The sequence below is a fragment of the Sebastes umbrosus genome, chromosome 13, assembly GCF_015220745.1.
Source record: "Sebastes umbrosus isolate fSebUmb1 chromosome 13, fSebUmb1.pri, whole genome shotgun sequence".
NCBI lineage: Eukaryota > Metazoa > Chordata > Actinopteri > Perciformes > Sebastidae > Sebastes > Sebastes umbrosus.
This window is the reverse complement of record NC_051281.1, coordinates 17,906,893-17,932,762: the sequence shown is the minus strand read 5'-3', so window position 1 is coordinate 17,932,762 and position 25,870 is coordinate 17,906,893. Positions and strand designations below refer to the sequence as shown.

At 39.3% G+C, this 25,870-nt stretch overlaps 3 protein-coding genes across 7 annotated transcripts in view; 2 read left to right on the top strand and 1 right to left on the bottom strand.

Moving 5' to 3' along the window:
* gpm6bb (glycoprotein M6Bb) overlaps positions 1 to 12,067 on the top strand; it is a 37,273-nt gene extending 25,206 nt beyond the window's left edge. For 2 of the 3 annotated variants that reach the window (XM_037789105.1, XM_037789104.1), the window contains exons 2-7: positions 3,982 to 4,168; positions 4,902 to 5,058; positions 5,230 to 5,398; positions 6,456 to 6,529; positions 6,635 to 6,700; positions 9,880 to 12,067. In XM_037789105.1, coding sequence (XP_037645033.1) covers positions 3,982 to 4,168; positions 4,902 to 5,058; positions 5,230 to 5,398; positions 6,456 to 6,529; positions 6,635 to 6,700; positions 9,880 to 10,029 — 803 coding nt within the window. In that variant the 3' untranslated portion in view covers positions 10,030 to 12,067. Of the gene's footprint in view, positions 1 to 3,981; positions 4,169 to 4,901; positions 5,059 to 5,229; positions 5,399 to 6,455; positions 6,530 to 6,634; positions 6,701 to 7,139; positions 7,711 to 9,879 lie in introns of those variants that run through there. The other variant, XM_037789106.1, reaches the window with a different exon arrangement.
* A 79-nt stretch (positions 12,068 to 12,146) lies between these two features.
* ofd1 (OFD1 centriole and centriolar satellite protein) lies at positions 12,147 to 22,061 on the bottom strand. Of its 2 annotated transcripts, none has more exons than XM_037789102.1 (23): positions 21,889 to 22,061; positions 21,657 to 21,758; positions 20,592 to 20,795; positions 20,436 to 20,504; positions 20,310 to 20,337; positions 20,118 to 20,228; positions 19,894 to 20,030; positions 19,519 to 19,692; positions 19,231 to 19,337; positions 18,991 to 19,110; positions 18,293 to 18,366; positions 18,117 to 18,208; positions 17,755 to 17,944; positions 16,887 to 17,017; positions 16,592 to 16,703; positions 15,467 to 16,183; positions 15,031 to 15,187; positions 14,847 to 14,938; positions 13,450 to 13,578; positions 13,088 to 13,251; positions 12,804 to 12,989; positions 12,641 to 12,711; positions 12,147 to 12,355 (listed from the first exon to the last, which is right to left on the bottom strand). In XM_037789102.1, the coding sequence occupies exons 2-23, from the start codon at positions 21,750 to 21,752 to the stop codon at positions 12,310 to 12,312; spliced, it is 3,207 nt and encodes a 1,068-aa protein (XP_037645030.1). In that variant the 5' UTR covers positions 21,753 to 21,758; positions 21,889 to 22,061; the 3' UTR covers positions 12,147 to 12,309. The 2 variants fall into 2 exon arrangements, with proteins under 2 accessions (XP_037645030.1, XP_037645031.1); XM_037789103.1 differs by having other exon boundaries at positions 12,286 to 12,355; positions 20,118 to 20,225.
* A 1,419-nt stretch (positions 22,062 to 23,480) lies between these two features.
* Positions 23,481 to 25,681, top strand: trappc2 (trafficking protein particle complex 2). Of its 2 annotated transcripts, none has more exons than XM_037790579.1 (5): positions 23,481 to 23,563; positions 23,802 to 23,940; positions 24,443 to 24,587; positions 25,234 to 25,319; positions 25,426 to 25,681. In XM_037790579.1, the coding sequence occupies exons 2-5, from the start codon at positions 23,848 to 23,850 to the stop codon at positions 25,522 to 25,524; spliced, it is 423 nt and encodes a 140-aa protein (XP_037646507.1). In that variant the 5' UTR covers positions 23,481 to 23,563; positions 23,802 to 23,847; the 3' UTR covers positions 25,525 to 25,681. The 2 variants fall into 2 exon arrangements, with proteins under 2 accessions (XP_037646507.1, XP_037646508.1); XM_037790580.1 differs by having other exon boundaries at positions 23,496 to 23,563; positions 23,792 to 23,940.
* Positions 25,682 to 25,870: the final 189 nt, after the last annotated feature.

The window sequence follows — 25,870 nt, the reverse complement described above, 5'->3', positions numbered from 1 at the left end:
TTGATGCCTTTATTCGCAGTGTGAAAGTTCAGAAAATCAACCTTGTTCTGAAAAAAAATTACGTCGCTTTTTGACCTCGTAATATCCGTGTTCTTGGGAATTTCCCAAATTGTCAAATTATTCTTTTAACCCAATAATACAACCCCACCTTCCTCACAAAATAAGGAAAAAAACAAAGCTGGTGTCAAGAACTGATTCTGTAACATGAGACCTTCTATAAAGTCGGCAGATTTAATGATAAGGATGTAATATCTCACAGACCCGGAGATTACTTCAAAATCCCACCTCTGCTTTGAATCCATTGACTGTATGAGACTGATTTTACTTTGGTGCAGACTACCGTTCCCGTGGGAGTGCTTAAAAGTGGTGTTGGGCTTTGATGTCATTTCTGTCCGTCTCCCCTGATGTCTAACACCAAGTCTAAAGCTTTCACAGAGGCCCTTTGTGAACAGAGTGGTATTCCTGAGGCTGCTAATAGTTGAACCTCGTCAGTGGGTCTGTCCTCGTGCCAGTGTTTTTTTTTTCAGTCAGCCAGAACAGAGTTCTACTAACCTGCCAACATGCCCAGTCCAGCTGTGAAAATACCACCTTGGATTTATTGTGTTATTAAGGATAACAACCCTAAGTGACACAAGGTTTATCCATTGAGAGAGAGAGAGATGTCTAACCAATATACTCCGTTCTGGATGGATAGATGCTTCAAAAGCAAACCACTCCTGTGGAATGGACACAAATCAAACAGATGGCGTATCGACCGGATTGGTGGCTTTCAAACATGTTTTCTCTCTCTCTAAGTGCTCCAAGTTAGACGAGCACGGCAGATACAAACACGTCAGTCTGACCTTCGCCGTGACAGGCTCCAGGGGAGGGCGGTGCATGGTCAACTCGACCTTTTCAGGCATTTCATACATTCGGTAGTGTTTCTTACAGCTTTAGACATCCCTATCTGTGTTTTTTTCTCATTTTCATATCCAGTAAAAATCCAGTAATTGAGGCAGACTGACTGTCATGATGATATCATGGCGTCCAGCACCATGCTATCAACATTTAGACAGTTGATCTAATGGGAATAGTGATGCTTTTCAAGGCAGGGTTTGAAAACAAACAGACACTTAATGAGTTGGGCAGTCAAGCTGATTTTCATCCATGACATGACACAATTGATTACAGTCAAATGGATTTACTATAAACCAGTGTGACTGTTGTGACTGCCTCTGTCGCTCTGTGCACATTTAATACGAGAGCTTTGGTAATAGAGGCTCTTCATATGGAAACATTTCTTCTCTTCAGGACTGTGAGAGCTGGTGGATTTATAGCAAAGATACAGCCTGCTACTGGATCAGAGCTACCTGACAGTGACATCCACTTCAAGAGCACTTCTTCCTTTTAAATGAACTGTATTTACTTTGCAGCTGGGCTCAATATCCTGTGGAGCTCTGCACTCGGACTCCCAGCAGCCCACTCACCCTCCCCCGACGTGTTCATCGGAGAAATGTGGGCTGCGGTGGAAGTTAGCGCAACTCTGCTGTGGGCACACTCATTGTGTTGTGGTTAACGTGCTGCCATGGCAACTCCTATTCACCCACCACGGGACAAAAATGTTTTTATCTCCCCGTACTACACAAACAGTCAGGATGACTGCAAAAGTGTTGGCCCAGCGGCAGTATATCTGTTTTAATATCCTTTTGTTAGGGCAAAGAGCACAAATACAGATGAACTTTCAGGATTCTTGCCTCCATGGAAGGAGCAAGCAAGTAGAAAATAGCTTTTGGTCTGTTTTTCTTCAAGAAAAGCACAAATTGGTGTTGAGATAAGCTCTGCATCCTCCCGTTTCCTGTTTCCTATTACACACAAGAACGAGCAGAGATGAGAAAAAAAACGATGATTGAGATAATTTAAGAAAAAAACGTATTCAGTATATCACTTGTTAGCCTCTACTCACCCTATCTACGACTCACCCTCGGCGGTATATCATTTCTACTACATTATAATTGCATTGTTTCTATTACATACATTAGGCTGTGCTTTGGATAATGATGCATTTGCATGATCTGTTTTGGGAAAATTGTTGCAGTTCTTTCAAAGCTACAATATAAATAGGCTTAATTTTCTACAAGACATCTAAAAACCTGTAATAATCGATGCTTTGGCCACTTTGGATCAGTGCAACTATAGTTGATATGGCACACTTGTTAGCAGACAATTGCTTATTTATACATCCAGCAGATGTGGAGCAAAATTAGTATTCATTTGGATATGTGTTTGCGTGCACCTGACGTATGTCAGTCCAGTATTCACTCTCCATCTAGCTCTGTTTTGGTCTCCACCAACTCCTGAGAGAAATATCTGTCTCTTTAGCTGCTAGATGTTCACCAGCTAGTTGGTAACTCTATCCTTTGCTGTTGCTTGGTGCTGGTAGTGTACCAAGGGTTTATCAGAGCTTTTTTTCCGCTTTAAAGTGCTGACCTGCTTTTGAAAATGTTGCAAAAACCAAAACAATGAGCTGAAAGAGGCTAAAACTCTCTGTAGAGTTGAGGGCGAACTGTGGAGTTAGTGATCGTCTTCTATATGTTCACTACAGGTGACCTCTGTCACATACACACAGTCATTTGATCCATTCGTAAGGTTACAGTGTGTGGGATTTGGCGGTATCTAGTGGTGTGGTTGCAGATTGCAACCAACTGAGTACCCCTCTGCTCACTTCTCCCTTTCCAAGACTGCGGTAATGTGAGCTGGCGTGTAAACCATGGTAACGCTGTTTGCCTCGCTCAGAGGCCATCCTTACCATAATAACACTACTTCAGGAGCAACGGAAGTCAGATGGCGGTACCACAGTTTTGCACTCAGGGTGTTTGCACTCAGTTTGACAGGGTGTCTGTCAGGTAATGGAAAAATGGAAAAAAGGCTCTCTCTAGAGCCAGTGTTTGGTTTGTCCGTTCTGGGCTAATGTAGAAATGTGGTGGAGCAACATGGCGGACTCGTGAAGAGGACCCGCTCCCTATGGAGATACGAAGGACTCATTCTAAGCTAACAAAAACACAACGATTTAAGGTTTCAGGTGATTATACTACTAATGAAAACATAGTTATGAATATTATAGTCCATCTCTGCTAATAGATCCCCTGAAATGTTACACACTGTTCCTTGAATGTACAAAATATTGATTATAGCAGCTTTAAACACTTTAGTTGCAGTATGACATTGAGCACATGTGAGAGCTTTAAAGCATAAACAGCCATTGACCTGGATGACTCAACAACATCCTGTCAGACACATGTGGATCTGATTGGAAGCACAGTGTGGTTTGTTTGCATGCATCCACAGACGCCGCATTGTGGCGACTGGCTCCATTTCACAAGGCACAGGAACACAGTTGGATGAGGCAGATCCATCTGGGTCACTTCATTCCCTCGTTGCGAGTCGCCATTGATTTCCATTACAGCTTGGCTGACACCCATTGCTCTGACCTGCCGGATGGCCATTAGTGCCCTTTTAAGTGGAGTGATGAATTGTCAGATGAAACATTAAAGGTAGTGTGGACTGTAAATACCTCACACAGCAAACTGGAGCTGTTTCCGCTTGTAGTTTACATTGCAGACGTATCGAAAGAAGCATGAAGAATGACCACAAATTGTATGAAACCTATTTTGTCTCTGTCTGTCTGTTTCAGTGCCTTTTGTTCTTTAGATATCTAAGAGAAAAGTCAATGTCAAAATGCCATTTGGTGTCTGTGATAGACTGGTTGATCCGTCCAGGGTGTGCTGGAATAGGCTCCGTGGATGACTCATATGAATATTCATCTCATACTTCATTCCACTGAGATCACTTCCTGTCCTGCAAGTAAAACACAATCCCTTATATGGAACTGGGGACTGATGTTTACTTTATTGGCTTTTAGAGTAAAACAATCTGGTTTAAAACACTGTTCCGTGATATCAAATGACTCTTGTCGCTGACCCCAATTTTTCTTCTTTTCTACAGGTTGCTTTGAGTGCTGCATCAAATGTTTAGGCGGCGTGCCGTACGCGTCGCTGGTGGCCACAATCCTCTGCTTCTCTGGCGTCGCCCTCTTCTGTGGATGCGGCCATGTGGCTCTCACTGGCACCGTGACCATCCTGGAAACCCACTTCTCCAAGGTCACCAGTGATCACGCTATGCTGACTGACATGTAAGTGACCTCTGTGTTTGTGCTACACAGCCGCTCGTAATGCTTGCCTGTCTTTAATGTCCCGATAGGATCCATTACACAATATGCTCACTGTGAAAACGTGCCCTTACATAACCGTCGCAATAAATAGAGGCCTAACAGTAAGATGGATCTAACCTTTAATGAGGTTGACTTTATGTGGACTATTTTTAGCTTGACAGCGTCTCCCACGTTCACCTTACCCTGGAGAAACAGTCCTAATACGGACCTTTTTTGTTTTATTTTTGTAAGTGGATCCATTAGTCGAGACAATAAAAAGAGGAATGACAAGAGACAGGGCTGCACATATGTTTCATGTTGATGTAGATTTGGAGTGCGCTGTTTAATTAAAGATGTCTACAGAGGCAGTCTGTCTCTTGGCGGATGATTTCCAGAGACATGTATCACCTGTTATCTCCACATTTAGGATTACACCGTCTCTCTTCATGTCTTAGGGAAGCTGGATCGCTATCTTAATCATAACCATCTGTGCATGATTAATCAGCCAGCACAGGTTACTCATGTTATAAAGATTGCATGCAAAAAAATTGATTGTAAGCAGCTATTTTCCACACCAGACAGTCATACTTCACATTTTTAAGCGGGTCTCTCCAGGTGTTACGTTTGGAGGCTAAAAGCATGTTAGTGCTGGATTTCTGGTTACTCTGTTTTTAACTATAGGACTAAGCTTATGTGTGACATTGCTCTTTAACAGAATACAGCTGATGCAGTATGTCATCTACGGCATCGCTTCATTTTTCTTCCTGTACGGGATCATCCTGCTGGCCGAGGGCTTCTACACGACCAGCGCAGTCAAGGAACTGCACAGCGAGTTCAAGACCACCATCTGCGGACGCTGCATCAGTGGAATGGTATGTTAACACAACCGCACCGCTGCGTCCAACCTGCTTTTTAAAACACAGAGTGCTTAAAAAAAGGGTTTCATGCCATGTGATTAAATAGAAGATGCACAGGTGTTCATTATAGGAACGAAGTATGAGTTATCTGACGATGCTAACACTGTGCCATCTCTGTATCCTCAGTTTGTGTTCCTCACATACATCCTGGGCGTGGCCTGGCTCGGCGTGTTCGGCTTCTCCGCCGTGCCCGTCTTCCTCTTCTACAACATGTGGTCTACCTGTGCCACCATGAAGTCTCCCATGGCCAACCTCACCAGCATTGACTCCATCTGTGTGGATGTTCGTCAGTATGGTAAGAGAATAGCACTTTTTATCTGAGAATTTGTCTCGTTTTATTAGTGTATACGCTGAGGCGGCTTAGAACCAATACAGTACTCTAAATTAGGGGATTTGGGGACCCCTTAAAACCAAGCAATGTCTACTTGTGAGCCCTCATCACCTGTTGCTTATGTCTTCTGATTGTGACCAGTTCAACCACAGACTCATTTTTCCCCTTTTTTTATTTTAATAATTTTTAAATGTCCAAACAGGTAAAATTATTCAGTAATTTGCATGAAAAAGGTGGAAAGTTTGTAAAAATCAACATGATTTTGTATGCCGATTTTTTTTTTTTTCCACTTCTTTCCTAATCTATCAATAATTTTGCGTCCCCTCAGAACTAGTGGTGATCTAAATAATAAATGAAATGTAAAACTGTATCTGTTTTCTCCCTCTTTTTCCAACTCCATCTTTATTATCACAGTTAACAGTACTGATCAAAAAACAGATTTAAAAAAAAAAATCATACCTGTGGGTTCCTTAAAGAAGTACTCCAGCATCTTACTACTGCACTTCCAGAAAGTTTGTTGACTTGCAAGGGACATATTAAAATAAAAGAGTGCTCCAAATCGAAGCAGCAGAGGCTGAGACATCTTTACTTTTAGTCTCTTGGTCAGGCTCTAAAAACACTGGATCCTACACTTCCCATAATGCAAATCGACTGCATCTTTCATTAGACCCTGTCTGACTGATATGCCCAGGATTTTCCACACGCCCAGTTTGTAATGCAGACTTTCCATTAAAATTAAGATAATTCTTATTCTCTCAGACTTGACAGAGCTCCTCTAGAACCACAAAAGACATTATATAACGGTTTTCTTATGCTTAGGTGGAGTAGGCTACTCCTCATGATGATTTAACTGATCTTCATGCAAAATCGGTGGAATGCCCCCCTTTTTTCTTAGTTTATCAGACAAGAAAAAAAATTTGCTCAGTTCACAATACTAGACAGGTTTGATCATGAATCACATGGTGCAATGAAGGAAGTAGGAAGGAGTGTATATGATAACCTTTGGATTTCATGGCTACAGGAATTATCCCATGGAACGCCACACCAGGCAAGGCCTGCGGATCTACGCTAGGTAACATCTGCGACACCAGTGAGGTAAGAGGTTGTTTTGAATCCGTTCCTGCAAATGGCATACACATCAGGAGATGAGAGCAGAGGAGCATGAAGACGAATAATCACTGTGTTATCTTATTTTTCCAGTTCTACCTGTCTTATCACCTGTACATCGTAGCGTGCGCCGGGGCAGGAGCCACCGTGATCGCTCTGGTAAGCTTCCCTCCGGTCTCCCTCCATCCTCTCCCTTTTAGTCCATCTCTGCACGGTTTGTATCGGCAGATCATGTGTCAAATGCTCCTCTTCTCATTCCCATACCGAGGAAGATTACACATAGGCTTTTCCATTTTCTGTTTACCATCTGCTTAGATGCACATGGCCCTGTTTTTATGTTAGGATGGATGGAAGAGAGCGCAGTTTGGGCTTTGCTTTTTGTGCCATAAGAGAGTGTAAATTTCTAAAAATTCACAATCATGAGTTTGAACTGCAAAATTGCACAAGTAGGATTCTGTAAAATTATACTTACATTTTTTTTCCTTAACCTTTTTTTCTGCTGGAAAATGATTGGTCACTTTACTAACTTGTCAGCGTACTAGTGACGAGGAGGTCACCGGCATGTTCTCTTACAACCTTTTCTGTTCTCTTCCACCAGCTGATCTACATGATGGCTACCACTTATAACTTTGCCGTTTTGAAGTTTAAGAGTCGAGAAGACTGCTGCACTAAGTTTTAAACTGTTTTTAAGAGCACAGTACAGCATTTGAGGCTGCACTGAGTAGCCACTGACAACAAATGAACTAAAAAAAAAAAAATAGAAAAATCAACATCTCTCCATTAGTAATCACATGAAGTGTAAATAGCTGACTGTATGCTTCCTTTAGCATTTTGGTATCCAGGGATATTGCTTGTCTGAAGACACCTGATGTCTTCAGATTGGGGTGGTGTTTAGTTTTGTTCTGCTTTCCTTGGCACTCACTTATAGACGTTTGTCACCATCAGATTTTATAGAAATGTGCACAGCTAGAAATCCACACCAGGGTTATTTATATTCGTAAAGCTGATTTTGACCTGCAAAGAAACCTGACAGTATTTAGCTTGCAGTACCTCACCTCGCGTAACAGGACGAGCATCAGTCGACTGCAGTCAGAGCTGAGATGCGAATTTGTGCACAAACTCCTGGAACATAAATGTAAGATTGTTGCGCAGGTTGTAACACATACTTTAAAAAAATGATCTAAGTTGGAAATGAGACCGCCATGCCGACTATAGATGTACAGTATAAAGCTCTGAAATTAGTCCATGAGGACATCTGATGACAAATATTAAAGGTGTTCTCAGGCTTTATGCTTTTTATTAGCAGTTTTGGTGAGGATGACTTCTAGTGATACATCTGTAAAAAGGACTAGCCACAGAGGCAAAGTGCCTTGTCCTTATGTTTCTCTTCTTAGCCTTATAAAACACGGAGACACGCGTAGCCAGTGTCCGATCGGATCGATGCTGGATCAAAGAAATATAGCAGAATAAAAGAGATAGATCCGCACAACAAATAGCTCCTGTCAGGATTTTTATCATGCTGTAACGTTTCGAGCACCAGGCTCTGTGCAGAGAGTCCACATTTTAAATACCCATACTGCATTCAAAATGCATACGTGACAATACCACACCTGTTTCACATAATCCGTCAAATATTAGCAAGAAAATACATTATATATTAGACATATGCACCAATAGTATCTCAAGAATACAGAGAGGTACATACAACATATCAGTATATACACAGAGTATAAATTAGGGCTGTCCCGAATACCATTTTTTGGGCTTTCACGCTTCAGTGAGAAATATTTAAAAGGTATTCGAAGCTTCACCGTGCAGCAGGCTGACATGTTTTCTGTCCGTCTGTCTCCATCTCCATGGTTTCAGTGCCGAGACAGCGCCGCTGCCGCACCACTGTACACAGGCCCACCTCTACACACAACAAACGGCTATATCCGTCTGAGAATTACTAGTAATAATTCACGTTGAATATGAATAATGAATAATGTTGTGGGATTATTCCTTATTTCATGGGCGATTTTGTGATTTATACTTTATCATGACATACTTGTATTAAAAAAACAAAAAACGTAGCATTCGAATACTGAATTGGAGGTTGATTACCATGGCAACGGTTGAAGCTTTGAAGCATTAGGGTCACCCCTAGTATAAATACAAAATATATATATACAAGTACATACAAGGAAATACATTAAGAGTATGCACTAATATACTGTATAGAATATTAGGGTATTACAGTATTTAACCTGGCGACTCTCTGCACTTCTCAGAAGTCTGAGGAGAGCCTGGTGCTCGAAACATTTCAGCAAAATAAAAATCTAACGGGACTATTTGGTGTGCGGATCCATCTGTTTTATTATTTTCTTAGCCTTAAAATGTTGGTGCCAGCCCATGAAACCACAAAGTGTTACACAGAAAACATTCAGTATTATTTCTCTTGTCACAAGTTAGATTCTAAACTGAACTAAAAACCTTTCATCAACTGTATTCTGCTGATGAGTATTATGGTGACCAGTATTGTAGATTTCAAAGTAACTGCACATACCTAGCACAGCACACTATTATGAAGGGTTAGGCCAGTACCGGGGGTATACTTCTGCATGAGGCCCTAAGCCTCACTTTCATTTCCTGTATTTTATAAATTAAAAAAAAGAAATTCTCCTATTTTAGAGTAGAGAGTAAATGTATTTTTTTTTCTATGAGGGCTGACGCTGGTATAGCCTCAGCTATGAAGCTGATGTTTTCCTACATTTTCCTTTTATTCTTTTCTCAAAGTGCCATTAAAGATCCATTTGTTTTTATCTTAACACTGAGCCTGCATGCTTACATTTTTCAGATCTGTTTATAGTTACTTATACTCCATATTTCATATATTTAATTTTCTCCTTAAGTTTTTGAAGACTGTAGCTTTTACTTTCTATATAAAATAAACAATCTTTGTTTACAAAAGTATCCCTACTTGGTCTATTTCTTACATATGGATGAGGGTCACAAAATCTCACGCTTTGCACTAACCTCAAGCTTTTTCAGCTGCAGAAAAACTCGCATGCACAACCTGTGGCTCTCTTTCTCTTCTCGACTCATTCTCACGCCTTTTAAAAAGTGTCACTTCTGTAGTTCTGTGCGTAGTAAGATAGTAACATAACTCCAGTATTAGTAGTGATTGTAACAGTAATGTTACAATAATAAGTCAGTAATGCCTTTATGTCACTTTTAAAAGCTTAACTTTATGTGTTTTGTGTATGTCCGTGATGTACATACCGTAGCTCTGACTCCTGTAGCTTGCTTTGCACCTCTTGACATGCTCACCGGCCATCCACCTCACCCTTCTCTTCCAGATCCACTTCCTCATGATTCTCTCAGCAAACTGGGCCTACCTTAAGGACGCCAGTCAAATGCATGCCTACCAAGACATCAAAATGAAGGAAGAGCGGGAGCTGCAGGACATCACCTCACGCTCAAAGGAATGCCTCAATTCCTACACATAAGGATATCACACACTCCACACAAACACACACACACACGTAAAGACACACAGACACTGCGGCCAGCCACTGTGGCCCGTTTGGACCAAGACGACGCTCAGCTAGAATAACCTGCCACTGTGACACTGTGCAGTACTAACCAGGCTCCTAACAAACTAATGCATCAGTGTTGCTTTCTGCACTAACTCACCAACAAGTGTTTTGGAACTGCTACTTAAAATTTTATTTTATTTTTTGCGAAGGAGAACACAATTTTGAATTCATGCAGTGTTTGATTCTCTCTATTCTTTTGTAGCCAGTTTTTTTTTTGCTGGCGAAGCTTGAGACATTGCACTATTCTTATACGACGCATAACGACGACACGTTTGTCTTTCTTTTTCAACAAGGGAATGTGACATTTTTTTATTTGTTTGCTCATTTTTTTTCAATCAAAAAATGCAGAATCATGATACATAACATGAAAGGCCTTAACACTCAGAGTTAGCGTGTCACTTCTAGATAGCATGTCAGAAGAACCGTCAATTTTCTGTATAATGTGCTGACACAAGACTACGGCATGTCACAAGATGCTGTTTGGCTTTAACTTCACAGTTAACGGAAAGAGGTCAAATGTATAATGTGGTCAAGTATTTACCTGCATTTTAATCCTAGTGATAATATGTGTGATAAATAATTGGTTTTAGACTATAATTTACATTGTAATTAAAAGTCACATAGAACATTCAATGGCCTACATTAACACTACCTCAGGTGTGCACTAGAGCCTATGGAACAATTTAACTGGAACAAACACCTCTCTCTTGTATAACTATGGTTCGGAAATCACACACACACACACACACACACACACACACCCGGGAGCTCGTCTACATCACAGTATCTTAGGATGTAATCTTTATGGATGATGCCACAAGAGTAACTTGCTTGCTAAATGTGAACTGCTGCCAATAATTAGAAGGATATTCGTAAAAGTTTGGTCCATGTGAATTCATTTATGCAAATGGAAAAAAAGATCAAGGCTTGCCAACACAGAGCTCTCTGATCCCTCATAAATGCTTTTTAGCTCATTATCTATTATAATATCTCATCATATATTGTAATATATGATCAAAATTTACTTGATTTTGAAAAATCTTATAAAACAAGTGTGATATGTCCCATGTGCATTGGTACTATGGCGAAAACTACAGAACTTAAGGTGTGAACTTGTTACAAGTCAGGATTTTTTTTAGTGTTTTCTTATTTTTTAAAGATAAAACCACTTAATTTTTGTTCTTAATTTTCTATTATTGCACCTGTTTTTTGATGTGCAATTGTCACAAAATGCTGACATAATTACTCATGTAATCTTTTATTTCTATTAGTCGAGTTACAGGGATACGTTTCTTTGTTGCATGAAGACAACTGTTTCTGCAGTGACACACGTGTGATGTGCAGTCGTGTATACTGACATCAGTAGTAGGCAGTGTTTGCCTGTTTCCTTTTTTATTCTAAATACAAATTAATCCATTTTATGTAGCTGGTTAGTCATAGTGTTTAGGTTCTTTTCTTCTAGTCTTATATTTTTTTGTTGTCTGATAGTATACCTGTATTTTCTATGAATGTCAAGGGCTTCCTCGTGAAATACTTAACTTTTAATTCAAATAACAATTAGTTACAACACCAGTCATTTATCAAATTTGTACGGCAATCTAAATGGTGAATTTAGCCAAAGTATGAATGTCATTGTGACTCTTTCTGCCCAGTGTTTTACACAGTATCTGTGAGATATTGTAGTACAGAACCTGCATACTGTAGTTCTCTGCGGGACTAATAGCCACAGGTGTGCAGCGGCCGAGGAGAAAGATGCCAGATGTGCATCTCATCTCTGTATGCTGTGTTTCCTGTTGAACGAACCAAAAACTAAAGAATAAAAGGCTACCTATCAATCACCAGGAGGACAACAATCCAGCATCCTGTCTGACTGGAAACCCCTTTATGACATTACTCAACAAGCCTGTTGACTCTTTTTATGAAAATAAAAAAAACAACATAAAACAAACTTCATTTTGTTGTGTTTTTCTTTTGCGTGATAGGAATATCTTGTTTGGTGGTGTACAGTCAATCAAAATGAAAAAGACAAAATCCAATATGATTTATTCAAACATATGCAGTTGATGGTGTCAAATATACATACTGAAAAGCAAAATCTTAAAATATAAAACAACACTTGTTAAAAACAGTACAAGACGAGAGAGGCTTGTATAATTCATCAGTTTATGACAGCACTCTGGGACAACCGGCTCACCAGAAATCATCTTCTTCATCCTTGTGTGAATACGCTGCAACGCTGGGAAAACAATATCAAGTTAATTAGTGAAAGCCTCGAGGGGACAGAAATATAAAAGCTGAACCAAAAATAGTATTTCTCAATTAATTCATCCTTAAGACGACATAATTCCAGAACAAATAACAACATGAAAAAGATCAGGAGATGAGAAACCACGGAAGAAATTAAATGTTTTTGGAAGAGGATCATGTAGGCTTATATATTTATTAAACTTTCCTAGCATAGCTTTTGAATTACAAAACTTTATTCATAAAGCTATAAGTCTAGTCAACTGTTTCTAGTTACCTGTCGTCTTTCTCCTCAGACAAGCTCTTGGCCTCTGGGCTCGTATGTGCTGCTTCTTCTCTTCCAGGACTCTGAAACCCCACACACACAAACACACACTTAGTTTAACACACAGGGCAGCTGCTCACAAAAGCAACATTTTACAGGAGTGCGTGTAACTCACCTGCGCATGCTGCTTCTCTCTTGCTTCCAGCACCATCTTCATGTATTTCTCCAATGGATTTTCACCTTTAGACTCCTCCTCGTCATTATCCGCCTCTTGCTTCTGCTCTTCATCTCCTCCTTTCTTAACTGCAGTTTCTTCTTCTTCTTCTTTTTCCTGTCCCGGTTGCTCCATCTCTTGCAAAAGCTGGTTAGACATAAATACTGTCAATAGTCGTTTCACCAAGCTGCCTTTTCTTGGTAAAGAGAAGTTTTAGGTGAACTTGGTGTGAGATCATCTTTTACCATGTCGTTCTCCAGTCTTTCAAGTTCTTGCAGCTCCCGCTCTCTGGCTTCCTCTTGCTGCATTTGCCTTCGTTCGAGTCTTTCCTTTCGCTCTCTTTCCCACCTCTGCTGCTCATCCTCCTCATCTTCTTCCCTTGCAGATTCATCTGATGCTTGTGGGACTTCTATAAAACATATGGATTGACATGAGTCACTTTATTTTGGTTTACCGTAGCAATGTACCCCAGACTGGTCTCAATACATGAGAGATTCATACAGTCAGACTGATGGTGTACAGTAGAAGGTGGCCATTCTTGTCATTTGGGGTCAACCAAGATTATGCATCAGTAACAGGGGGAGGTAGGGGGGGACTAACGACTCACCCGCTTGGCCCTGCGAGTCTATCGGGTCTTCTGGGAGGTCCTGTGGGCGGGGGACAGCGGGGCCGTCAGGGGCCTCCTCGGAGAGAGGGACGGCAGTGTCCAGGAGAAGCTCTGGAATGTGGCCGGGCTCTGGAGGGAGACACGCACAAAGAGATCTTTTATTCTCCACCATAATGCAAAAAGGGCCAGAGGACCAGCACAGAATACATAATCAGCTGCCCTTCATCTTCACCATTGTGCGGGGCCACTGAAAGGACACTTTGGAGGCCAGTCACACACTCATTAAAAAACAGCCAGTCCCAAATCCAAAAGCTTCCACACCGGATATACTGCATTTCGTTACTGGGGTTTTTGTTTAAATTAATGATAATGAAATTGAAAAAAAAAAAATTATAATAATGTATGGCTGTTCACTGCAGGATACAGAGATCTTAAGGCACAACAGGAAAACCTCCAGGTGCTGATTATTCATGAAATTGTGCTTTTGAAATGGACACCTAGAGGCGTCCATGTCTTCCAGACAGTAAAACAACATGCAACAGAACTGTAAAGAGTACTTTATGTGCCAACAACAGATTAAATGTCCCCCGTTGATTACAACTATTCTGCTCTTATTGTATGTGTCAAGCGCAATGACACGAACCAAACAGCCTTTCCAGTACACAGCATAAATCACACGAGCTGTATTTGCAAACTGAAGATCTAAACTGGGTTTCACATCACCAGTGCATTAAGACGACTGGTGATGTCGTCTTAATGTCCCCCATATTTTCTGACATCACCCTAAAAAAATCTTTCTTTAATGAATATAACTCATCAATGCGTTCCTCCCTTTGTGTGTGGCGAGCAGGAGAGGAAACAGTTTTTGACTGCAGTGAAAATGTTGTTTTTGAAAGGCTAAATGCCAACAAATATGGATCGAAGCAGAATATTTTGTCAGATAAAACATATCTATATAATCATAACATATCTATCTTTTTTTTCAATAAATGTTGACTTTTGGACTTTACAATGCTCTGGAGTTATTGGAAATGTTTGGATCACATGAATCGGAAAAAAATGCAGCCGCTACTGGAATCTAATTCTACAAATAGTATAATACTAATAATATTGGTATAGCCTGATCTTTATCTGCAACTGTGCCAAAATACTAGCTTTAAACAGTAATGAGGCCTACTAAGTAGCAAAAAAGACTTTAGTATAAATTACCCAGTATGTGTATTATTACGATTTTAGTTATACATGTGAAAATCTAAATTTGACAACCTCAGAGCAACCAAATTCTGGCGCTCTCCCTGTAATCTTTGGCACCCCAATGAACAAAACACAACTGAGTTACGCTGTGGCATTGTATAAATAATGTGAAAAACACAACATCAAATAGTAGTTTAGAGTACCTGACATAATCCCTGTGAGGTCTTCTAGGCTTATTTTCTCAGGCTGTGGGGAAGAGTCCGAGCTGGAGAACACAGGGTGCAGCTTTGGTGGACTGAGGGGCAAAGATGAGGGTATTAGTATTCACTACGTAAAAGGTGTATAAAAGTGTTGTAATGTCCTTGCCAAAGTGATGCCAGATGGTACCTGGACTGGTCTCGTGCTGTGCTCTTGAGCTGAGGACTGCGAAGTGGACTGAGCTCAAAGGGAAAGTCACCTGAGGTCGCCACCTCGTCGCCAAGGTCACGGGGGAGCTGTCTGTCAAACGACAACTCCGGGAACGCCGTCGGAGACCCGAGTGCTTCTGTCAGATGCAAAGACTTCATGTTAGGCAATGGGAGAAAGATTATAATCCAAAGTGATGACATAAAAAAGGTGCGGACTGACTGTTTTGAATGTTTAAACTGTTTTTACACTCTGGCACATTAATAAAATATTCACAGCAAGTGTTAAATGTGCAGTATATATGGGTGCTGACGACATGAAACTATTTCATTTTTTATTTATTGACAGTTCAAGAGGGTCGGTTCATCTAATCCCTTTTGAAGTGTTTTCACAGCATGAAGCATTTTTTTGAAGGTACCTTCTGCAATCTCTCTTTGAAGCTTCTTCCTGGAGGAAGAGCGCGGTGTGGAGGACAGACGTCTGGACGGAGGGCTGCTTGCGTCCTGGGGGTGTCCATCTCTTAGGAACAGAGATTCAGTCAATGAATGGAGACTGTGGTCAGTGAAAACTGTGGACTGGGGTTGGTTGTTGTCTTCTGAGAAGGTCACTCTGGGTTGTGCAGGTGGTGGGGCGGTGTTTCTGGTGTCATAGGGTGCCGAGGAGAGGGTTCTGGTAGTTTGTGGAGACAGTGGTCTGTGTGATTTGTAGGGTGAGTGGGTGTGTGAACGGTGAGAGACTTGTTTTCTTAGAGGAGAGTCGGGACGATGTGAAGGATGTGCTCGCTGTGGGGAGAGAGGTCTTGGGGGAAGCATGTGTGAGACGGTGGAGAGCACTGCCCTCTGCTGGTAGTTCCTGTAGGCCTCCTCCAAGGTCTCGGCCTCCTCCTGCAGCTCCTGGATCCGAGCCTTGGCCACGGCCACCAGCTCCATGTCGGGGTCCGGAGTGTCGCTCCAAGGCGACTTGTGTCCTCGCACAGGCCCACCTGCTTCACAAACATCATCATAACCCACCACGGCCCTCAGCAGAGCTCTGTCCACATAGATGTCAGGCGGAACCAGCTTGTCGGCGCTGAGCTCCAGTATTGAGCGATCGACAAGAGAGGGCTTGGGGTTACGCAGCACTTCATTTTCAAGAGCTGCCATCATCGCACGGGTTACACAAAAGAAAAAGGGAAAGAAAAGGAAAAGCAAACAAGCGGAGAGTTGAACACTAATACAGAAGACCAACCACCAATAAAGAGCACAAATCACAAAAAAAAGGGTTGCTACAACTAATTTCCAAGAACTCTTTACATGCATTTACACCTAGGATCTGGTTACTACTACTGTAACATGGCTTCCTTTCTTGTTTTTGCTAAACATTTTATTATAGTAATTGGAAAAAAAGGGAGAATGTTTGAGCTCTTTATTTTCAAGAATTTCCAAGAAAGGAAGCCAGTTTATGAGAAGCAGAAATAAAGTTAACTACGGTTATGTATAACTGCATACAGAAAAATCTAATGACACTGAGACGTGGCAGGCATGCACGCCAAGTCTTGGGGTACCTTGTTGAGTTTGGCGAAGCTGCATCTTAATTTCCTCAACGTGGTTAGTCATCCACTGTGTCCTCTCCTCACACTCTATCAGCTGAGCTTTGAGCTGAGCGCACCGCTCCACCTGCAGACAACACGAGAGTACAGTATAAGGCCTGTGCAATGTATAACTATGGATCACCGGAAACCCAGATTACACAAGAAATTCCCCAAGGTGAGACAAAAAATGTGTGAAAAAAAAAGAAAAAAAGCTGACTACATAGTTTCCCACACTCAGCGAGATGCTGTGAGTGCGAGTGTGACTGACCTCACTCTGGAGCTGTGCCTGCAGCACCTGTTTCTGGTTGTCAAACTCTTCCGCGTCCAGACTGCGAGCGCTCTGCAGCCTCCGTAGATCCATCTGCAAGACCAGCTGCTCCTTGGACGGCTTGCCCAAATCTGAAAGAGAGAAAGGTTATCAGAGTCAAAACATAATTTAAAAAGTACATCCTTTTTTGCCAGTGCAGTGTCTATTTCAGCTATCTGAGGAAAAAGCCTCTGGGGATACATGGAAGTTGTTCTGATTTAGGGTTGTCATGTTTAAGTGCTCCAGTTCACGTGTTTTGGCTGTATGGATCTGACCAGCGTGAGAGTACAGCACATGGGACTCCGCACCATGTTTCTGCCTTTTGTTAGTGACTAGGAAAAAGGCCCCTTTTGCTCGATCCTCAAACGGGAAGAATACTGCATCCCTCAGAGAGAGGTAAACGTTTGGTTCTCGGCCGTGGGTAAAGGGAGCCCTCTGTCACTGCTCCCCTTCACTCCATCTCTCATCCCTATTCCCTCAGTGCTGGTTCCTTTTTAGAGAGTTGTCTGCAGAGCTACAAACACAGCAAAGAGGCCCCACATTGGCAGGCAAGACACATTCAAAAAGACTCAGGAGACATGAATGCTTCACAGTACACTGCATCTCCCACAGCTCACAATGAGCCCACTCTCAAGCACCGTCTGTGAATGCAACATAGGAACTGGATTGATCTGGGAAAAAAAGACTATAAATATTCTGAGCTACCGATTTTTTCTAGGTTTATAAGCGATAACTCTCACACATATTGAATTTACCAGTTGCAAAGGGAATCAGTGGTCTATTATTAATACAGACAGAAAATCCTGATCCAATGCGAGGTAATCCTCACCTGCATGGAGAAGCCGGTTCTCCTCTTGGGCCTCCTCCAGCTGTTTCTTTAGCAGCCGCAGCTGTCCCTGCAGCTCTGCTTTCTCTCTTTTCAAGCTGGGGTAGTCACTCACGGTCTCAAGTCTTTCCCTCAACAGCTCCTTCTGTTGAGTCAGCAGAGAAATCTGCTGCTGTGCCGTGTCGAGCTCAACCTGGAAAACAACAGAGGAGACGGGAATAGAGCAGGTAAAATGAAACTGGAGACTTAATTATTACATTACCTTATTATCAACCATCACACTGAAGGATGGGAAGTATTGTCTGAATACAAGTGTTGAATTATTTAGTACTGTGCCTGTTGTGACTGGGGTTGTGTTGTGTTACCTGCAGCCGTCTCAGCTCCGAACACGCTCTGCTGTGCTCCTCTAATTTGCCGTCAATTACAGCCGACTCCTTTTGGATACGAACGGTTTCCACTGAGAAAATCAAAACACAATATCAAATCAAAACATGGGCCATAGAAAACCGGTCAGCGGGCTTGCATTAATTTAAATACTCACCTTTGTTTCTGGTCTCATTCTCGGTTAGTTTCTCTGTTCTATTGATAAATTCATCCTTCAACTCAAGCTGATACCTAATAATATAAAAACATAAGAACAATCAAAAAGAGCTTTATCAACACAAACATCTTGGAAATCCATGTGGCATTTTCCTATTACAGAGTTATAAACCAAACCAGCTGCCATTTAGACTTGTTAAAGCAATGTATCATTTGGTATAGTGGATGATCAGGTCCACTACATAAATACATGTATATACTGCATAAGACAAAGATCTGATGTAATAACAAATGATAAGCATATCAGCACAGATTTTTTCGGGAATTTGGGGTCTAAATATGTGGCCAATTTCAACTTATTTACTGTTTTCAAAAAGAGAACAATGCACTATGAGACTCACTGGCAGCATTCAAACAGTTGGAGCAACAATATTTTAGCTGTACAATGGAAAAAATCAATAAAGATTTTCAATGTACATACTGCTTTTACTTTAAACTTACAAAACAGTGACATCCTCTGGTCACACAATGACAACATCCCTAATAAGGATACATACCCTAAACTTGAGAGGATAAGTGAACTAACAGAATTGAGAGAATATGTCAAATGAGATTGCATATGTGTGTAACCAACTGAATATGTCTAACTGGTGGTGACAATGTGAGCCACCATGTGAAGCCTGTACAACATGAAAATACCTGGAGAGTTCGTTCTTCAGCCTTTGGTCGTGTGTGTCCTCCATCGTCTTCACTGCCAGTTCTCTCCTCCTCAGCAGCTCTTCGGTGGTCTTGACCTTTTCCTCGTGAATTTGACAAGTCCTATCATCATACAAACACAGTAATATGACACAATATGTACACACATATATACACGATGAGAGAGCATACAGTAGCACCTCTTTAATAACATGAATGGTAAAAAAAAAAAACAGCCCTTACTTTTCAAAAGCCTCCATTCTCATCCTCAGCTCGTTCTCTCTGTTCCGCACTGTTTCAATTTCTTTCAGGACCGATTGTCTCTGCATATACAGATTTTTGTCTTCAATCTAAAGAAAAGAGAAATCATCAAGCATCAATTACACTTTTAGATTTAAGCAATTGGAAATTATGCAAATAAATACTGTGATGTAGCCTGCCATAGTTTCCCTTCTAAGAAATTATGATTTTTTTAAAGGTTTATCTCGAGAGAAAGAAACAGAGCGTAGCATCATATTAGCAGTAATTTACCTCTTGTTGTTTTTGTAATCGATCAATGGCATTTTTCTCCCGCTCCATCAACGCTTTCGCCTTCATCTCGTAAGTCCTCTCCAGCTCTTGCTTCAGCTTATCAAATTCTTTATGAAATTTTGCTTTTTCTTCCATCCTCACAGTGGCGATTTCAACATCTTTAAAATGTTGCATCTTAAGGAACAAAAAGACACAATGATGACCAGCAGGAAAACTGCATGATCACATATTAGCCACTCATAAAACATTAAGCATTTAAAGTTACACCACATAGCATGTATACCTTATAAGCATTGTTTATTGTAGATATGAGAATGCATCTGTGCTTCATACCTGCTCATACAGCTTTTTGATTTTGTAGAAAAATATACATACCTTTGTGTTCATTTCTGCTTGCATCTGTGCTTCCATTTCTTTTCTATATGGAGCCAGTTTTGACTGGAATGAAAACCATTTCTCCCCGCTGTGATTTAAGCCCTCGTATTCCTTGTCAATCATTTTCATCTTCTCAACTGTGTACGGAAGAAAGAAAACATTAAAGTGTGCGTTGAAAGGCATTTACTGTATGTGGAGTACAATGTAATTTAATTTCATCATACCAAGAGACTCTCCATAACTTGCTGTACTGGTTGTCTGAGTGTCAGCATCGTGGCACAGGCCGTGAGTATAATGGTGTGTTAACTGTGTTAAGAGGCTGATCAGGAACCCTGCTAGACAAATAGAAAATATCATATCAACGACAGGCGTTACAAGGGGCAGGAGCAGTTTTACTAAAAGGGAACAGAACATACCTTTATCATTGTGATCTTTGTTTGAAGACTGTAAAAAATATGAAATAATAACACTATTATTACAAACAAGATGTATTTATTATCTCAAGAACAATATTCTACATGCTAAATCATATTATTAATTACCAGTGATCTGTAAAGTGCTGATTCATGACTGATTTTTAGAAGCTGAAGAAGGTCTCCTGTCGTGAAAACCTGCCAAAATAGATCAGAGACCAAAATCTTCATCTGCAATGAAGTTCTTTATAAGCTACAGTAAATTAGACAAATGCTCATGCTTACCTTGTCTTTGCATAGGCCACTTTCAGGGTGGAATACAGAAAGGGTGTACTCATACCCCGAGGCGCGGAGATGATCAGCCACTATGCTGTTACAGGCTGAGACCAAAAGGGGTTCAGATTTCCCAGGTACTGGTCTGGGAACTGGTCCTCCTCCAGTCAAAGGTGGGTGTTTTAGCTCCTGGATGAGCTGATTCCGCAGCTGTGTCTGAATCAGATCATTCAAGATTCACTGTATTGTCATTTCACTGAGTATTTGCATACCACAGAAGGAAACAAAATATTGTTTCTCAAAGCTCCCGTCAGTGCATTAAAAAAGGATAGAATAAATAAGTATTAAAATGACCATACCTAAAAAATAACAATGAAAAATAAAATAAGTAAACGTTTCAGACACAATTTGCAGTCATATACCCAATTTGCAGTCGTGTTTAGCAGCAGAGAGACGTGCATTTATGTCCATAGTAAAGTGCTGTTTGCATTACTGTTCCAAAAATTGTCTTTAACATGTGACTAGCTTTAAAAACTGTTTCTGTGTTCTGGGGGGGGGGGGGGGGGGGTTGGATGTGAGTCTGTGTGTGTGTGTGGGGACATAGTCCATTTACAAGCCTAACCGCCTGTGGGAAGAAGAGTGAAAGAGTGCATGTCAGTGCATGTCACAGCCTAAGAGACAACCACAACAACAACAACAACAACAACATTTTTTTTACATTTAACATTTTGATATTGCAATATATTGTTATTAATTGTTTTTTATTTGTTTGTTTTATTGTCACAACAAACATTAATTACTTCTTTATTGTTTTCTTCCATTTACATGCATGTTCATTTTAAATATCTATATATTGTAATTTGCTTAATGAATTGTATATATATGTTTTTATTTTGTTCTTTTTTTAATTTGTATTTATTATTGAATTGACGCTTTGGCAATATTGTTCACCTGACAGTCATGATCAATAAAGCAAACTGAATTGAATTGAGAACAAGAGGGATGAAGCCTATAAGCTATAGTAACGTAGGCTTAGGGCTACAAGAACCAACAGCAACCTTATTTAGCACGACTTACTTTGAGTGTGTCAAGCACTCCTTTGCTTTTAAAGGTTTGATAGAGTCTTTTCCTCAGCTCATCTGGGGACAACGTGTCTTCCTTGGCCGAGGACATAGCTTCCTGACAGAAGAACAACAAAAGCAGAATACAGTACAAGCCAGCTAAAGAACAACAAAAGCAGAATACACATTACAAGCCAGCTAAAGAACAACAACAACCTCAGTTTCAACAACTTTCTAAGTATTCTTACCTGTTGTGAGACTGTTATCACTCTGTCTTCTTAACACCTCATGAAACAGGCATCTCAGAAGAGAGAGTAATGTCTAGTAGTTACCGAGTAACCTAGTTACCGAGTAACCTAGTTACCAGCTTAACGACCACAGAGCGTCTCGCGTCTCTTCAGAGGAGGTGTGTCTCCAGCATTTAAATCCGTCAACGGAAACTTTGGTTCCGGTTCCGGCCCCCAGTTATGACGCACCGACGTATGACGTACTGTTTTACAGCAGATATCTGATAAATACATTTGTCTGCTAACAATGAATGTTTGCAATATCTTTAAGGGTTTTAAGTGATAATATTGTCATACTCTCTCGTGGTCTTTTTTTTTATTTTTAATTTTATGTTGGTTTTGTTTCATTTCTGTTGTCCTTTTATGTTTGGCATAGCTCTTTGTTTATGTTTTTGCAATGCCTCTTATGTATGTAAATGTTTTTAATGTTTTCTGCTGTTACTATGTATACTGTCATTTTGAAAAAAAATAATAAAAAAAAATAAAGTACTTTATTCTTTTTTTTTATCCTTTTCTATTTTTAAAAATACTATTTTAAAAAATATTTTATTATGATTGAAAACTTAAAAATTGTAAATTGGCAAAAACTGTTAGGTTGTTAAGACATTTCAAACTGATGAAAACAGACCCTGATTGTTTTTTTGTTTGTTTGTTTTTATTATTTTGTTTATTTATTTTTCATCTTTTCCTTACATTTTATTTGTTGTATAATTTATTTTATTTTTATATTTATTTATTTTTACTGTAAAATATATTTGCAGAATTGTAATGAAACATCTGAACATTTTTATGAATCTAATGTATTGAACTTTTGAAATACAGTATTTAAAAAAAAATTAAATACTTTTGTCTGCTTGACTCGCGTGGTCTTTTTTCTATTATTATCTATTTATTTATTTTAATTGAATTTTTTTTAATTTGATGTTGGTTTTGTTTCATTTCTGTTGTACTTTTATGTTTGGCATAGCTCTTTGTTTATGTTTTCGCTATGCTTCTTTTGTATGTAAATGTTTTTAATGTTTTCTGCTGTTACTATGTATACTGTCATTTTGAAAAAATAATAATAAAAAAAAATAAAGTACTGATTTTAAAAATATTTTATTATGATTGAAAAATTAAAAATTGTAAATTGGCAAAAACTGTTAGATTGTTTAGACATTTCAAACTGATGAAAACAGACCCTGATTGTTTTTTTGTTTGTTTGTTTTTATTATTTTGTTTATTTATTTTTCATATTTTCCTTACATTTTATTTGTTGTATAATTTATTTTATTTTTAATTTATTTTTTATACTGTAAAATATATTTGCAGAATTGTAATGAAAAATCTGAACATTTTTATGAATCTAATGTATTGAACTTTTGAAATACAGTATTTAAAATATATATATATATTTTTTATTTTATGTTGGTTTTGTTTCATTTCTGTTGTCCTTTTATGTTTGGCATAGCTCTTTGTTTACGTTTTCGCTATGCTTCTTTTGTATGTAAATGTTTTAAATGTTTTCTGCTGTTACTATGTATACTGTAACTTTGAAATAATAAATAAATAAATAAAAATGCATTTGTCTGCTTGACTGTGTCGTCATCTTTATGCGCCTGCTATCGCTTCTCTCTCCAGGAAGCAGAATTAACAGGTAAACAAAAGTGTGTTTTATTGAGTGACAAGCTTTCACTAATGTGCTTACGTTGCGTTATTGTACTATTTAAAGACGTGACATGTTTTCTTTAGTCTCACAATAATCATTTGAAGACGTAAAACGACGCCAAAGCGTCTGTGGAGCACTGCGGCTAACGTTAGCTTCCTACTGACACTCATATCTAGGAAACATTATAATTGTTTGATCTAATTGGTTTGGTTTGAATTGTTTTCAGGGCAGTTTGGCTTTGCTAAGAAGAAGAAGAAGAAGAAGGGGACACGATGTCTGGGAGCTTTTATTACGTCATGGTTGGTCATCAGGACAATCCTGTGTTTGAGATGGAGTTCCTGCCAGCTGGGAAGGCTGAGTCAAAGGTAACATTGACTTTATCAATAACACCAGCATTCATCACAATACATCTTGTGCAACAACAGTGGTAAAGAAATGCTAAACGTTATTCAGTAGCCTAGGCATGTACTACAGCTATGTCCATCAGTCCATCTTGTTGCTAAATAATAATGAATGTGCTGCTAAAGACATGTAAATCCAGAGGACAGATGGTACTTTTGTAATGGGTTATGTATGAATAATTGTGATGTTTTGTTTTGTCTGATGGGTCTTACTTGTCTGTCTGTCTATGGTAACAGTACGTCTATTGTATGTGTGTACTTTTTCTCAAACTGAGCTGCCTATGGATGCAAAATGAATTTCAGTGCAAACTGACAATAAAGTTGTATCGTATCGTAAACTGTCAGGATATAATATATGCCACACTGAACTGTCTTTTAATGTAGTGGTGCAAGGCCTTTGCAGTTATTTATGTGAAATTATGTCTGTTAATGTAATATGTTGTCTGATAAAAATGTGTGTCCACAGGATGATCATCGTCACCTGAACCAGTTCATTGCACACGCAGCCCTGGATTTAGTGGATGAAAACATGTGGCTGTCCAACAACATGTACTTGAAAACTGTGGACAAGTTCAACGAGTGGTTTGTTTCTGCCTTCGTCACTGCAGGACATATCCTTTTTATATTCCATTTGATTCTTCCCTTTTTTATTCCCTCACAGAAGACTATACTCAATTCTTTATTAATGGTGGTAACCGCTATCAAAGAATGGATAAAATATTACCATGTTGTAGTTTACTTACAGAAGAGACAAACAATCCTACAGTACATGGCTCAGCTCATGTTTAATAATGCAAGATAACTGAAACAATTAGTTGATTAATCGACAGGAAATGAATCAACAGTTTTGATAATCAATGAATCGTTTAGTCATTTATTAAGCAAAAATGCCAAAGATTCTTTCAATCCAGCCTGTTAAACATAAAGATGTGTTGCTTTTCTCTGTTTTATATCATTGTAAAATTAAATATCTTTGAGTTTTGGATTGGTGGTTGAACAAAACAAAGAATTTGAAGATGTCACTTTAAGCTCTGGGAAATTATGATTGGCATTTTTCTCTACCATTTTATAGATTACCCAATGAATAAAAAATACTCAACAGATTGATTATGAAAATAATTAATAGCTGAAGCCACACTGCCATTATTTAACATGTTAGTTTGTACTATAATGTGCTTATATTGTTAGTCTTATTGTTGTCTGTACATTCAAGGAATTCATTGACATGGCTTTATTTTCTTTAATTATTTGCTGTACATATAAGATTCATCATGCTGCATGATGTGCGACAAGAGGATGGAATCAAAAACTTTTTTAATGATGTATATGATTTATACATTAAGGTAAGTTGTGTTCCATATGATTAGAATAACTTGGCATGAGGTCACATTTGGTCCATTTTTTTTTTTTACTTCAGTGTTTGATTTAATCATTTATTTTATCTTCCAGTTTGCAATGAATCCTTTCTATGAAATCAACGCACCAATCCGCTCAACAGCTTTTGAGAGGAAAGTACAGTTTCTTGGAAAGAAACATCTCCTGAGTTAATCACTTCACACGCACCAGGATTTTAATGCATCTTGTCTATTTGTTGTGTATATACTGTATACCTAACACACATATTTGGTGTCTGTCTTTCTTTTCCTGTTAAACAAATGTAAAATGTATTCAACACAGATTTTCTATAAAACATGTTCTTGTCTGATGTAGTTTCTAAGATAATGTTTGTTTCTTGATTTCTTGCATGGGATGAGCTGTGAGTATGGCTACTGTATGTTGATTAGAACATTAGAATTGAAGGCCTCGATATTGTGTTATCTACTGGTTTAGGCATTATAATCATTGTAGAGGTTACAAAGCACAGCAGAATGGTATCATTCAGTTCAAATCTTGG